The sequence below is a fragment of the Aulonocara stuartgranti genome, assembly GCF_965226115.1.
Source record: "Aulonocara stuartgranti genome assembly, chromosome: 12".
NCBI lineage: Eukaryota > Metazoa > Chordata > Actinopteri > Cichliformes > Cichlidae > Aulonocara > Aulonocara stuartgranti.
The window spans coordinates 17,994,474-18,010,605 of record NC_138948.1 but is presented as its reverse complement, the minus strand read 5'-3'; the positions used below and the strand labels follow the sequence as shown (position 1 = coordinate 18,010,605).

Here is a 16,132-nt window from a genome sequence, read left to right as displayed (position 1 = left end):
TAATTCAATTTTATGTAAATACAGCCAAATCACAACCACGGTCTCCTCAAAGTACTTTATACTGTAAGGCAAAGACCCTAAAATAATAGAGAAGTTGTATAAAGTTGGCGTGGCTGTAGAGCAGGTCATCTACTAATCGGAAGGTTGATGGTTTTATCCCTGGCTACTCCAGACAGCATGGCAGATATCTTTGGGCAACCCTTGAGCTGCTCTCTGATGCATCCATCGGAGTGTGAAAGTTAGACAGAAAGCATTTAAGCTTAGGGGGGGGGGGGGGAAGTGCTTGTATGAATGGGAGAATGAGGTCTGTTATATAAAGTGCTTTGAGTGCTCAGGTAGAATACAGTTTTTCTTGAACACTTGGCAATAACTTGCATGCAGAAACCTTTACACAGAGTTCCTTTCTCTCAAGTTACACATGTATTTTACTGGATTTGATTTTAACCAGCCAGCTTTGAAGACTCTTTTTGAGCACATATGCAAATGTATTTGCATATGCAATGATGAAATAAAAGCATTGTAAATCTCTTCAGAAAGTCTTTGCAAACCAAATTCTTATGAATGACAAAACAGGCACATATCTTCTTATCATTATTAAATGTGGAAAAAATGTTATAGGTATGTGCTGCAAATCAGTAAAACAGGTTTCCTAAGAAAATGGTGGCAGTCTTACTGTACGTGAAGCACACCGTGGCAAATTTGATTAAGAGGAAAGGAAATAAGAGGGCAATATAGTCATTGTTCATTAATAGACTCTGAGCTGTCCTATGGCATGGGGAAGGTCCAGAGGTTCACTGAGCTTCCCCCTCACAGTGCTAACAATGGCCAAAGAATTTTGTGATGTTTTACTGCAGAACTAGTTAAACCACCTGCAGCAGAGAAACCTTGTTGTTTTCCAACCGACAGAAAAATGCCCAGCTCTGTATCAGGCAGCGTCGAAATGTGCGTAGGTGTGATTGTAAGAAAGTGTCCAGGTTTTCTTAGCCTCTCACTGTCAGCTTCTCTGTGAGTGCTGTTTGCTGCTTTGCCAGATGCAATGATTGCTGCCTCAAAATTACGTAGTCTTCTTAAGTTGGCGTATGACATGACTATTACAGCTCGGTCACACAAAAGCACAAACACTGTGCACACTTAATGCTGATTGTTTTTTCTGCTCTGTTTCTTTACATAAATGACTTAATTGGAGAGCAGAGAAAGAAAAGGGCTTTTTCCTGTATGTATTCACAAGTTACTCATCATTAGCTTCATTTTTTTTCTCTGCTCTTTTTCCGTTCGATCTTCTTAATATTTCAGCCTCATCTCCTTGCCAGTGAGTGCTCATCATTCATAAGAGATACAGGAAAGCGCAATCTCAGAAACTCTGTCCTTGCATCCTATCCTCTGTTTCTTTCACTTCCTCAGCTTTTCTCCTGTTTTTCTTATTGACACAGCTACACGAAAGGTGATATTAGCAAATCATTTAAATGCATCCCGATAAATTTCACCTTTGATGTACTGTAAATTTCACTTTCTGTTTCCCAACAGGGAGTTCCTGGTCCAGGCCAGTATCACATCAGAAGTCAGTTTGAGAAACCTGTTGAGCCTGGCGGCCTGCCGAAATTCTCTTGTACCTTCCTCTCAAAAACTGAGGTACAGTCCAGACAGGTCTGTGGTAACCTATGTTGGTTTCAGGATAATATGGTATATTTCAGTTTTATGTATTGGTTTTCGTGTTGCTGTTGCATTGATTTTATGTCAGTTCATTTATTTGTATCTTACTGGGCAGTATTGCAATAACTTTGTAATCCCTCAGTCTTGTCTTAGTGTTTCTTTAGTGTTCTCCTCCTGTCTTCTTACACTCACCTTTATGTTCTGCCCTTAGGATCTTCCATGTTAGGTCTGCCATGGTTCCATGTCTGTTTGTTTTCATGCTCTGTGTCTCCTGCTCTCTCTCTCTATCTTATCCCAGTTATGTCTTGGGGTTTTGTCTCCCTTACCTGTTCCCATGTTCTTCTTGTGTTTCGTCCTTGTCTTCCTGCCTGTTGTGTTCTCTCGTGTTTGTTTATCCCTGTCCTAGTGTCAAGCATGTGTGTCCTTGTCTGAGTCTTGCTGTGCATGCTACTTCCTGTTTTATTTTGTCAGTCCCTCATCTGATGTGCATGGTTTTTAGTTTTGCTTCCATTGTCTCGTTATGTGCAAATTTCTTCCTGCTGTGTTCCCATGTATTTCCACTTCTCTGATCATCCCACATTGTGTATATTGTGTACTCTGTTTTCCTTGGTCCTTTGTGAGAGCATCTGTTTACCTCTCATGTGTTTCTATGTTCCAAGGCTTCCAGGTTTCTAGTGTTTAATTTCCCAGTTTAGCTTTCTAGTTTAGTAATTTGTTTGGTTTTCTCACGTTTGTATTAGTTTTTGTCTATCAGCCTAAATAAACGGCTTGCCTTCACTTAGCTCCTGTGTCCATGCAACTGCATTTGGGTCCTCTCCTCTGGTCTGCACGATCTGACAGATTTAGATTAAATGCAAGAATGCTTCTATAATTTCTCTACTTTTAATTTTATGTAAAAATAAATCATTATTATTAACATCTATTAATTAAACCTCTGTTTGTATCAGAGTTATAACCCCCATTAGCTACTGTACTACAGTTAGGTATTTATATAGTAGTTAGCTGTCTCCTAGCAACTGCAGCAAGTGTCTAGTTGACATGATATTGATTGTAAGATAGAATATGAATAAAGGGGTTGGTGACACACCTTTATATTTTATCATTTTCAAAGAGGAACTGTTACGGTCATTTTGCAAATCCATAAATTTATTCTTAGACTCCAAATCTTTATCTATTTTATACTGCGCCATAGTACAACCTCTCAGTTCATCCACTGTCTGAGACAACTCCCTCCTAATCTGAATTCTTTTCATGTAGTCAGTCCCATTATAAGCTATATATAGCACTAGACAGTACTACACCAGGTAGAGTCCTAAAGTGTTTCTTCTTTTCTCAAACCAGTGGTCTCATAGCTCTGAGTCTGATGACAGGCTGAAATATATGATGGCTTGGACATAATCTACAGGAATCAAATATATTCAATTTACTGTACAATATCTCAAAGGAGATTGCTTTTTAATATGAAATACTTTCAGATCAGTTACAGATCCACAACACTGAGCCCTTCTTGGCTTGTTTAATTGATGTGCTGGGATGGGAGGGATTCTTCAGATAGGGGTGAAGATGAGTTTATTAAGAGGCTCAGAGGAGCGAAGATGAAGGACGTGAAAATGTGTAGTTTCACGTTTCAAGAATAGCTGTCTTCTCCTCTTCCGTGGCACTGGCCCACAGATCTAGTCCTGTGAAATTCTCAGACTGATTTCATTATCGCTCTGACACACGTGATAGTGCATGTTCTCACACATAATTACGAATTCAGATTGTGTGTATATTAGGTGCAGTCAGATTCAGATTCAAGTTGCTGCTGATATGCAAGCACAGTTGGGATATACACACACATGCATAAACACATTCCAAAAACTACCTTTATTAGATCTAAAACGTAAAAGTTTTACTGGTGAAAACGGCCAATGCTAGATTCTTGGATGTATTTTATGCATGTGTGTGCATGCATGGGTGTGTGTGTGTCACAGTTTGCTATGACCTAATTTCCTCGACCACATGCTGTGTTGGTGCATCGACCCTGTGATGTCGTCACTGACACCCACCAAGAAGCGTGTGTGTGTGTGCGTGCATGTGTCACAAGTCATCTTCAGTGAAGTACTGAGAGCGACAGTTTTCTTAGATCTTCGTCTCACTGTGAGTCCGGTTCCATCTGACACTGTTATCCTGTGGAGGGATGGAAAGGAAACGAGGAAAGGAGGGAGGGGTGAAAGAAGCAAGAGAGGCAAGGATAAAAGAGGAACAGTTGGAATCTTCCAGTTCTCATCTCTCCTCCCTTTGACTTCCCAATTTTCCAATATCAAAGCATCAATCTGACACATTGTGAAAACATGGATTTTATTTGGTCTCACTTTTCCAGTCGTCCAGTCCCTTTATTTATTTACTCGTTGTCTGATCGCTTGTAAGACCTTTCTGTGTGCTATACTTAATGCGTTTCTGTATTTGTCCCCATGTTTTTGTTTGGTTGCTTCTCCCCATACCCTCATTAAAAAAAAATAAAAATACAACCTCATTTTTTGAATTTGATGGTAAATAATCACTAAGATGTGAAAATGAAAAGTTTTGGGACTCTGTACACAACAAACCAAAAGGTAGATGAAGAAAATATGTAAATTAAATTCATCCACCATCCTCTTCAAGGTGGTCTCTGCATACATACCTCTGGACGACTTCCCGTGATCCAACGTTTATGATAAGTATAATCAGTGGTTATGACACAGACAGCAAACAGCAGTCTTCAGCGAAGGAGTTCACAATCTTTAAGCCCTAAAGTGTCTCATGAGATCAGGAATGCAGACAGGAGATTGCCTGTCATTTTTCGACATTTATGAGGCTTTGCTCCATGAATTCATGTGAATTCAGATGTGTGACAACCTTGAAGGGTAGAACAGCTAAATTTAAATCAGGTGCCTTTTATTGGTTGAGCCACAAAACTTTTTGATCGCTCCTCATATAATCCACACATTTTAATAAAAATCACGGTCTGTGGATTGCGTGATTTTATTTATTTTTTATTTATAGATGATAATGCTTGAATAAGCATAGAGCCGTGAAGCTCTCACAAAATCCTAAAAGGAGCTTAGAAATGTTTCTGCAGCTGATGCTGTGCAGAGACAACCTGAGAACATAAAAAATGAATTTCATGTATGCGTCAGTATAGAGTGTTTAAGAAGACATCGCGTTTGTCATCTGATATTTGAATACAAATGGAAAATGGTAGCTAAGCTATGAAGATAACATTATCTAGCAGATGCTATTGTTTGTGATCTAGATGTGATTTAGTACAAACCGTGATGTTCCTTACTCCCTTAGTGTTGATGTGGCCTAGAAACAAAGCCTTGAGTTTAATGTGCAGCACACTGATAGTATTTAAAGTTGTGGTCAGAAATTTACATACACTCATCATGGGCATGTATATCATGGTAATTTCTGCCTTTTAATGATTTCTTTTGAACTGTTGTTTTTCCTGTGTAATTGTACAGTATACATCTTTATTTATCTTACTCTGGCTGGATATTTGACCTCTCTTCTTGGTACAGTATTCTTAGGATTGAAAGACCCCATCAAACATTACTCTTGTCAGTGAGGCCAAATAGCTCAATCTGTCTCGTCTGACGATAAAACCTTCCTCCATTTGGCTCGTCCACGTGTGCAGTTGCAGCTTTCAGCTGAGGTTTTGATTTTCTTTCTTTCTTTGTTGGCACCATCTTGGTCCACGGCAATCAAAAACTCACTTCACTGTGAACAGTGACACTGTTAATGACCAGTTAATGACCAACTTGAGCCTTATTGGTTTCTGAAATCTGCACCAATTTCTTTTTGTCTGTGGGTGACACACCTTGGGTCTTCTTCCAGACCCAAGGTGTGTCACCACTACAAAATGGTGACACATTCGAACAACTTCTACTTACATATAGTTGTTAGGACTAATGATCGTAGTTAAATCTACAGTCTGCTTCTTAGATCTTCACTGATTTCCATTAACTTTTCCATTGCACTGAGTATTGGTCAGTCCAAGAGTGCTGTAGAACAAATCCTTTTTATGCTGTCAAAGACAAACTACCATTTGTAGTCAATCATGCTCACAAAGAGAAGTTAATAAGCCTCGGGCTTGTCAAGGTAAAATACAGCATCACCCAATTCTTGTTCTTTAACCTCCTAAGACCCGAACTTTTCCACGGCATGCATTTTTAATTTCACTTTTTGGGCTGATTGGGACCTGATCAATGTAAAAACAAAGAATTACCAGATATTTTTTTTAACCTAATTTTTGTTTCTAAGAAAAATGAGAGCCACATATAAGGACATTCATTTAAAATTTCGATACAACAGTAGCAGTATAATGTCCTCATAAGTGGATATCAGGCCCTTGTAGATTAAAATTGAGTATTTTGGTCTAAATAACCCAAAATGTGATGTCCACATATGTGGACGCCAGGTCCTAGGGGGTTAAACTCAAGAAAGAATGTCTTTAATGCTATACAATTATTTCTGTTCAAAGAACTCATTATCTCACTTTATTCATGTAAATTTGACTGTCTCTGCTGAGTGCTGAGTCAAGCTCTAGCCTATTAGCAATTTACACACTGGCAGCATGTGTGCTGAGTCTTTCTATTCTGAATTTGTGAAACAGCTCAGACTCAAAATAATCTCAGAATTTATCAGAAATTTTAGTTGTTCTCCTAGTTTTTGTCCTTTTTCTTCCGACCTACACAAACCCACATACACGTTACGTTCTTCAGACCTGACATTGAATGCTCAGTGGACTAACACACCATGTAAAAAACACTCACGTCACCCACCCTGTGTATGCGTAGACATTTTGGCTAAGGTTATACATCTTGGCCTTTTTGTGCCACCATAGGATTCACTTCTTGTAGTCCACCTTCTTTCTGCTTAGTATAAACTGACATCAACAGTGTAACTTATAGCTGTTTGTTGCCAAATGGCACCAGTGAGAGCTCTTGTACTTGGGCTATAGTCTCACTTCTCTCTGTGTCTTCATTTTTCACTTTAACAGTCATTATAACATTCTGTCACTGAAATACTCAACAGTGCCAATGAACATTTTGGCTTTGAGTTTGAATTTCAAAAGAGTTGCTCTGGCATTTTTCATCATATGTGCTTAAAAATGGAACAACAGGAAGCAGAAAAAAAAATCCAGCATCCATGTGAAGTGGTAACAAAGCTCAGCATGTCAGTTAAAGAGGGAAAATGTGCCTGTTAACAGGACTTTACTCAGAGCCAGTAAGCCAGAATCAGATTGACAGATGGTCACAAACCCCCGCTCTATAACTGCGTTTGAAAAAATAGTGTGGTTTGGCCCTGGGACAGCTCTTCTTGTCATTCTTGTTCTTCTCTTTTCAATCTCGAACCCAAAAAACTTCCCCACTGTGTCATTTTCAACTTTCGCTCAGTTTTTTTCTTCCATCTAAACATATTTTCTTCCTTTATTTTCCCTTCACGTTTTTTTACCTTAAAAAAAAAGCTCAATAATTCAGCTGTGCATTACTAACACAATTCATTACCCCACAACTAATTTTCCATAGGCTGCATCTTGTTTAAATGCAAACTGTAAATCAATAATTGGCATGCCTCCAAATACATTATATTTAAGACCATTCTGTAGTTGAACATCAGTCATTTGAGGAATTGGCTGTGGTTTGTGTGGGGGTAGGCATTGTTAATATAGCCTCGCTGCCATTTGAAGGTATCAGGTGATTTGTATTCCTCTGCTGAATGGTTCCGTTGTGAGTTAAACTGAAGCATAGTTCACCTTCAGTAATCTTGACTAAAAAGGCAACTTATCTGTTTTGGTTCTTTGGTTTCCTGTGTTGTTATAATAGACTATTAGAGAAACACCCTGGAAGTGAGGCTGCCATCAGCAAAATGTTCAAAGAACATTACATACCTGATTGTGTGAATCATTATCTTTGCATTGAAGATGCTGTTTCTCCATCTCATTTTCTATCCTGCCACTTAGTTCTCTCTGTATGGATTCTGCTCTCATTTTTTGTGTCATTGATTTCATTATCACTTTTGCTCTTTCTATTTTGCCTTTAGTGTTTTTTAGTTTTGTCAGAAGAGCTTTTCCACATGTAATTGGGATTTGAGATTTGAGGCAAAAAGGCAGGAAAGAACTATGGCTTTATGGATAGTGATTTGTGTTGTTGTCTGACTTTGTTACTGATTGAAATATCTCAATGAGTATTTGAATGAATTGTCATGAAATTTGTGTCCTTCTCACGATGAAATGCAATAACTTTACTTTCATTTATTACCCTGCTTATGCTATTGATATGTCATCTGCCCCACCTGTGTTTTTTATGTTAACCCTTTAAAGCCTGAACTATTAAATAATTGCCAGAAATTTATTTTTTAAATGAAGTGTTTATTGAATCTTCTGACGAATTAAAATATAATTATTAAATATTAATTTGTATATATGAGTTTTAATTTGTATCTTACAGTATTTGCTACATCTGGAATTTTTAAAAATGTATTGTTCAGTTTATTTAGGTTTTAAGGGGAGAAACTTAATCACGCTGATGACTTAGGTTTATCAAATGTGATACAGTAGTCGTTTAAACCAATCAAACTAGTGCTTGCAGATTAGCATCTCAAAGCCCTGCTGTGCTCCAACAAAATATCTACTGTATGTTAACCCCAGTTCAATCATTACACAATTTCCCCAACTCTCTTGATTTTTTTCAGCTGTGCATGTTTGCTCATACTTCTGCCAAAAAACGTCTTTATTAGGAACAAAGACTGTTGATATAAAAACAAACCCATATCACCATGGGAACTTCCTCCACCACTGCTTTTCATCCCAAATGACCTGGACAGAGATGAGGGCCCAGCTGACTCTGGTAAAGTAAAGCTTTGACTGATTGAAGCGGAGTCTGTGGATATTTGCAGCTGGATTTGTTACCGTGTTCCAGATGGACACCGAGGAGATGAAACTGTGTTGGTCTCTATTTGATCGATAGAAGAGGGCTATTAAACATTCAATTGTGAAATTTCAGTGTGTGCTGGATACTTGACTTAAGACGCCTCACTTTGTGTTTCTTCCTTCACGCGTTCATCTGTGTCATTCTCTTTATTCTCTTTCCATTAGAGGTTTGGCCCTGTGAATGAAGTGTCGCCCCCTGTTGGTACATATAATGACCCGCGCTGTGCCCTGGAGCTGCTGAAGAGGACCTCAGGAATAAAGAAAAGTCCATTTGGTGTCACTGCACCTCGCTTCTCTTCTAACCACAGAAAAGGCACCACACCAGGTCAGTATGTGTTTTTGTTGTCTGTGCGTATGTCTCTGTGTACTTGAATGCACAGGCAGTGATTTTCCTCTGACCGGTAGAATGTAGTTTAGCAGATATCTAGTAATCAATTGTTGCTCCAAACTGTGGGTTTCTTGCTTTGCACAGATTTTGAAACATAGATCTTTCTCTTAGTTAATAGCTGAGGCTTTTCAGTTAATATTCATACCATGTCAAACATGACTTGCACTTGATTGCTGCCTTTTAATGTTAGAGGACAGTATTTATTAGCCTTTGATGCTTTTTTAAACAAGCCATGTTCTCTGAAAGATCAGAGTTTAACCTGACATGGCCATTATACTCAATTTAACAAGTAATAATTAAGAATAAGTACTACTTTGCAGCTTGTGTTAACATTTTGAAAAGAAATGAAAGTGACGTGACTTGTGTGTCTGTGTGTGTGTGTGTGTGTGTGTGTGTGTGTGTGTGTGTGTGTGTGTGTGTGTGTGTGTGAGAGAGAGAGCACGCTGTGTTGTCCCATGAGTGAACCCTTATTTATAGAGGTATGATTAATTTCTGATGTCTGCTTGCATTAAGCCTTTGAAATACAACACAAGGAATAATAAAACTAGTGCCTCGTCTATTTCGGCATTGCTACCTATATTACTTTGAACAGCAGTCATTTATGTAAAAACAACCCTTAGACTTTACGAGCACACCAACATTAAATCTATTTCTGTATTTTCTTTTCCAAACATCTCTCTGCAGTCTGTGGAGCAGAACTGACAGATGTGATGCATCACATGATTGATTTTAAGAAGCTGCCTTAATTTTTTTATGGTTCTGATGATTCACTTTAGACAGATAGTTTAGTTATATTTTATTGCTTTTTTAAAAGTTTTTGGCAAAGTCTTAGTTTTATTTTAGCTTGAGAAAAATGGAGAAAATGCTAATGTTTTTCACTTGTGCTACCTTGAATATTTGAATATTGCTGCATTTTGTCATGTGTGTCTGTTAACAAATTCTGCATAACAAATATGTATTTTCTTAGGTTAAAGTGCAAAGGACCATTTGTTCGTTCTTCAGTTTTTTTTTTTGAAGTACATCTGTAAACACAACATATTGCAGAGGAGACAGATGTTAGAAAAGCAGTAAAATGCCTCCATATGAAAGTTATTGTAGCACAGGTGTAGCACAGATGTCACTTCCCAGTCAGCACAACATGAATGCTACACACCCTGCCAAATGTGCCACTAACCCAAAGTTACACCTCTGCAACATGTGTCTAATAGCTGTGCCTGAATGGCAAGATTTGCATCATCGTAGTTGTTTCAGATAAAACTAACAAGTGCTGGTTTTGAGGGAAAGTAGAACAACAACCAATTACGATGTAGTCCTGGACTGCTTTATTTAAGGTCAGGTGTGTAAAAATGCACAGTGAACACCTCTGTCTGTCCAGGTCCAGGTTCCTACAATGTCTTTGAGCATGGCTTAGCCCGGGAAAGTTTTAAAAAGGCGTTTTTTTCTCAAACCAAGACGGGAGGCTTTGGCTCTTCTTCTCAACGCAGCTCCCTTTTCTACAAAAAGGAATCTGTCGAGACCCCGAGTCCAGCACAGTATGAGGTAGGACAGATTAGTAGTAAGTCATGAAGTTTTCACAGTGTTATTCATCACATCATTTAGAGATTAGTCCCAGATTCGTCAATATGTTTGTCAATATTTTTTGATTTAAAAAAATCTCCTAAAAAGTTTAAGCTTGATTAGAGTCTTGCATGTACGTTGCATGTTCATATTGTCACGTGTATGGGCACATTAATGTCATTGTCATATGTTTTGCATATAGAAGGAAAAGAAGACAGAGGAGAGCTACAAACAGCAGCACACAGCGGCTTTTAAATCGGTCACAGAGCGTCTGGCTTCACCACTGCTGGCTAAAGTAAGTTTCTTTTTCTCTCCTCTTTCTCTGAGTTTGTCTCCCAGTTTCTCGTTTAAAATGGAGCACTGTAACAACAACAACAAAAAAAAAATTTCCCCCAGGGATCAATAAAGTATTCTGATTCTGATTCTGATTCTCCCACAGTTGTTGTTGTTGGACAATTTTCCATCCAGAGATCAAGTTTATGTTGCAAATCTTCTCAAACCTACTTAACAGAAGAGCCGAAATGAAGTAAAACAGTAGAGCGTGCCAAGGTTTTAGTTTCATAAATGGGCCATCACAGCAGTCCATTTTCTCAGATTGTCTTCTTTTCTTTTCCTTTTTCCTCCTAATGCTCATTTAAGCTGAAGAAAACAGGTCACATCTGTGATAATTATTTTCTTGCTCCTCTCCTCTGTGATGTCACTTTTCCTGTGAACATCCTCCTTTTGTTCTCTTCCACTTTGCTTAATACAAAATCTGTCATATATTTACATACCAAACTCTTTCCACTTCTCAGTGTTACTTTGATTATTTTTCAAAGCAGTTATTTATTTTATTTATGATCAAACAGTTTTGTGTGTGACTCAAAATTAGAACAAGAGGAAGCTATGTTTTTAGGCTTAATTGTATGATTCAATATTAAATACTTTGATGTTATTGTCTTCAAACTGTTGTTTTTCTAGATGCCATTATAAGGATATTATTCTTGAATTTAAAGATTTCTACAGCAACTGGTTATCTTAAAGTGTTTAATAATTCATCTCAACCCCAGAAATTTTGGTGTTTATGTTAACTTTTGCTTTCTTACTCTGCGGGTCCCGAGTTAAACCTTTCTCAGCTTTAAGGCAAGCGATTAGAGCAGCTATGAATAAAACGCAGGACACTGTTAAGTGATATACCCTAACATACATTAGAGTTACCTAGGTAACTGGAGGCTGGAATCTAGGCTAGCAACAAACCACCAGCGACAGAGCAGTAGGGCTGCCACGATTTGTCGACTAGTCACGATTACGTCGACTATCAAAATCGTCGACGACTGATTTAATAGTCGACGCGTCGTTTGAAGCTTTGTAAGATCCCAAAAGACGCAGGAATAAGTAGCAGGATTTAAGAGTGTAATAACGGACTGAAACAGAAGATGGCAGCACTGCATGTACAAGGATGCCAGCTGCCGTTAAACCCCGAAGAAGAAGAAGAAGCAGCTGTGTCCCAGAATTCATAGCGCGGCCCAGCTCAGTTTCCAACAATGGCGGCAGCTAGTTAGTTTTAATATTACTCTTATTATTCTTTCTGGGTCACAAAATAAACGTTTAACATATTTTCAGCCGAGAATGTAGCTGTGTAAACCTCAAATATCGGCTCAGTTTATCAGGACACCACATATTTTCAAAAGCGCTCCGACGTTTTCGGAGACATCTGTTACCCACTAGCTCGATAGCTAGCCGGGGGCTAGGTCACTAGCGCGGTGAGAACACCGGACTCCCGGCAAATTGTTTTCAAACCCACCGCCGTCTTTCGCTACTCAGGTTAAATATATATGAGTCACTTAGATAAATTAAAAATGTTGTTGTTTGGCTTTTTTTTTTTTTTTTTAGTATTTTATTTGTTCCTGAGTAAATCGGTTTGTCTGAGATTAAAGTTATAGTTTTTACACAGCTGAATAAACGTCAAGCAGACAGCTGATTATCAGAAGTGTGAGATGCTGGAGAATATACTCCGTTGTCCTGTTATATTTTAGATAGCAAGGAGTTTATTAAACTTCACCGAAACAATCTGCAAATTTCATTAAAATTGAATAAACTATCATCTTGTCTTTATGTTTAGTGAGCACCTTAAAAGCTTAAAGCTGTAAGCTAATGATAGTTATATAAGAGCAGATGCTGCTGGTGCAATAAGCTGTAGTTTTACGTCCAGTGGATGATGATCTGATTAGTCGACTAATCGCATAAATAATCGGTGACTAGTCGACTATCAAAATAATCGTTTGTGGCAGCCCTACAGAGCAGTATGCGATCAGAAAACCTACTTGTTATTGGAAGGTGCTGGTAGGGCAACTTGAAAAAGTGTGGTCCAAATTGGAAACAGATTTTGGCTTTGTCTTCAAAGTGAAAGTTGCGTTACACTTTTCAGAGTTTTACTGCTGCTCACTGAGTAGTTCATGAGCATTTGCAGACAAGTTGAGATCCTCCATGCACAGAAGCATTGCAGGTAACCATGGGAACCTTCCAGACTCCAAAACAATCACAAGGAAGGTTTTGGTGTAGGTTTGTGTATCTCATTTTGAGCATTTTTCTCTAGTTGTTCTCTGGTTTGGAGGGGGCCATGGACTGACCTTTATGTACAGGTAGTGTGCATAAAGGTACTGTCATCAAACCCCAGCAATGTATATTCACCAACCAGTTGGCAAATATATACATTTTTCCCTGGTAACTGATGGGTATGAGAGGTCGCTGGCCGGGTTCTAGGTCCGTGTAACAGGGTGGCATCATGATTTAATCTTTAATATCTTTAATTTTTCAGTGTCAAAATGTTGGTTTATATTCTTTTGTTTTTAAAGTTGAGAGATCAGGACTTTTTTCATACTGGGTCCTCAGTGTGTAAATATTCACAGATGTGAAGTCCTGCAAGAGTGAATCAATTTACTGCTCAACACAAGATGATAACTACACAGCCAAAGGAAACTGCACACACACTGTAAATTGAAGGACTTATTTATTCCTGGGTGGTATATTTCATGCTTAAATCTAATATTACATTTGATAAAAAATTATAATAAATCCCACGTCTTTGCAGATTTTCATCTAAACAAACAGACAACTGGCAAAAAGTAACTGTTTCGAATGTGAAGCAGTATTTCTTTGCCCTGTATGAGACATGCCAATATTTACTTGCATATAAATAATGCAAATGTGAAATTGCTGGATGTGAGGGATTGAATTTTACTAACTCGAGCACTGAAAAATTGTGAACATGTGAATTTCTGCCTGAGCTACAGTGAATATTAAAGATGCAGAATTTGTACTTTCAAGTACCCTTCTGGGTACCAGCTGCTGTTTACTCTGATTAACTCTGAAGGGTAGAAGCGTTATCTTCATCTTGAGGCAAAGGTCCCCAGAGCTGATTTTAACACTGCAAACTGGTGCTCTCTACAAAGACAATGTTTAAAGGGTAATTTTGCACTTGGCATCGTGGGCAAAGATCTGTAGGTACATACTGTAACTCTAGCATCACTGGATTCAATTGATCTTGTGAGATTCATGTGCATCTCTCTCTGCATATCACTCTCACAGGATGTTTCAAAGAAAAAATCTATTTCTGGCAAGTAATCTTGAACATGCCTTGACATGTCCACTTGTTTGCACTTCTCAGCAACTCTAATTAAATTGGTGCGATATCAGCAGTGTTATTATTTATAGACACTCAACAAACTACACAATATGGGTACGTGTGTACATGCAGGCACTCAACAATTCTTTCTTATTTTAACTGCATGCTCCTTTATGACTTTTTTCTATTGTGTGTGTGTGCGCGACAGCGAGTGGTGGCACAGTGATGTGACAGACTGACTGGCAGAGTGCGCAGCTTTTCCTCACAGTGTGAATGTGCCTGAATTTTTCAGTGTTTTTCAGGAGTGAGAATGAACTTATTTAGACTTCAAGATGCTGCTTTGTAATATTTCGGTTCAATCTGACTTCACACTCTGCTGTCGCAGATTTTTCATATTCGAAATCATGGCTGTGCACTTACTGTATGTACATCAAAGAAGCTGATTAAAAGCTTTCTGCCTATATACATATTCATTTTCTATGTTTGTGTGTGTATATAGGTGACAAATGAAATTCCTACTTTTTGTTGTCAGTTTTAATGTGCTGCATTATTGTGGTGTTTATTTATTATATCCCATTTGGTTACTATACTATATCAATAGTTAAAACGATAGGAAACTCAGACAGTTTAAGTCCCTTTGAAGTTAAATATTAAAAAATAATGATAATGGTATTTCCCAAGTTAGATGACGTTGAAGTCCCAGTGGTTTTCCATCCCCTCTGCACAAACCAAAAATGCTTTACAGGCACTGGTCGTGACACATAACCTTAATGGGTTTTGTTCTTGCTGTATGTTCAGAGAGGGATTTACACCGTGGACACCAGCTGGATGCCATTAACTACCTGTTAGGACATTAAACCAGCAGGACTCTGGGGACAAAGGAGCAGGGCTTAGGAACCGCGATATTGCATAAGTAGCTCAACTTTAGAAATTGACATGTGCGAGAAATGAAAATATTATCAAATGCGTCTCCATTTGCGACTTAGCATACTAATATCACACATCGGCAATCTCCAGTGAAAAAATTCTCTTGCTCTGCCATGTAGTGAGATCAGAGATCATTGTCATTTGGGCAAAAGATGTTAACTTAATTGTGTTTCATGGTGCTATGAGCTGCACAGCAGAAAAATAATGTCATAAAACTATCTGCGTAGTGCAAAACATTATTTTTGCTGGCCTCATGAGTTGTACTGTGTGCCTGCCACTAAAATGCCATCAGGCAAAACGGCATTTGTTAAAGCTTTTATTCTCATTGTATTTTTTTATGGCAGTTTGGCAAAAAATGCAGTAAGCACGCTGTATATATTTATACATTTTTACATTGTTTATGCATTCAGATAATGCAGATCTGTCAGATTTTATTGCATATCACAAATGAGCTCAAGTGAGAGTGTTGGGACTAATTAGAAAACTGCGAGCGATCCATCAAGAATTGTGGTGCTGATCACCTCTTTATTAGTCTCTACCTCATATATCTGTCTGCAGCGTTTGCTATTTTTCATGACAATGGCTCAGTTGAGTTTTCTGTCAAGCTGCAGTATATTGTGCTGATGGATGATCTGACTCACTTAGAATCCTTAGTTTGCTAAATTCCAATGCAGTAGAAAACTTGACAGCATACTACACAGAATCTGCATAATGTTCAGATTTTGACATTGTCATGTGCTAATAGTTTTTGATCAGGATTGGATGTCTGCAAGTTGAAATGATCAGCAGGAGGCTTTCATTACATGCTGGAGACATGAGCTGATTAAATATTTAACAACGGCTTTAACTTGGTTCAGTTCCCAGTCGCAGTACCTCCAGCTTGGTTGTGTGTTCACGCAAACATAATTGGTCATGTTTGCAGGTGGGAGGCTGTTGAAGTCGAGGTGAAAAGAAGCAGCTGGTGGCACATGTCTCAGAGGTAGCACATGCCCGTCTGCATCTCTCCTCAGGCAAACAGCATTAACAGAGACGAGGACTGCAGCACAGAGGA

The 16,132-nt window shown here is 38.4% G+C and overlaps 1 protein-coding gene across 7 annotated transcripts in view; it reads left to right on the top strand.

The window, feature by feature from the left end:
• Positions 1–16,132, top strand: part of stpg2 (sperm-tail PG-rich repeat containing 2) — a 65,046-nt gene that overhangs the window by 11,700 nt on the left and 37,214 nt on the right. For all 7 annotated transcript variants that reach the window (XM_082554825.1, XM_082554827.1, XM_082554826.1 and 4 more), the window contains 4 exons: positions 1,525–1,629; positions 8,771–8,930; positions 10,369–10,532; positions 10,753–10,845. In XM_082554825.1, coding sequence (XP_082410951.1) covers positions 1,525–1,629; positions 8,771–8,930; positions 10,369–10,532; positions 10,753–10,845 — 522 coding nt within the window. The remainder of the gene's footprint in view (positions 1–1,524; positions 1,630–8,770; positions 8,931–10,368; positions 10,533–10,752; positions 10,846–16,132) is intronic.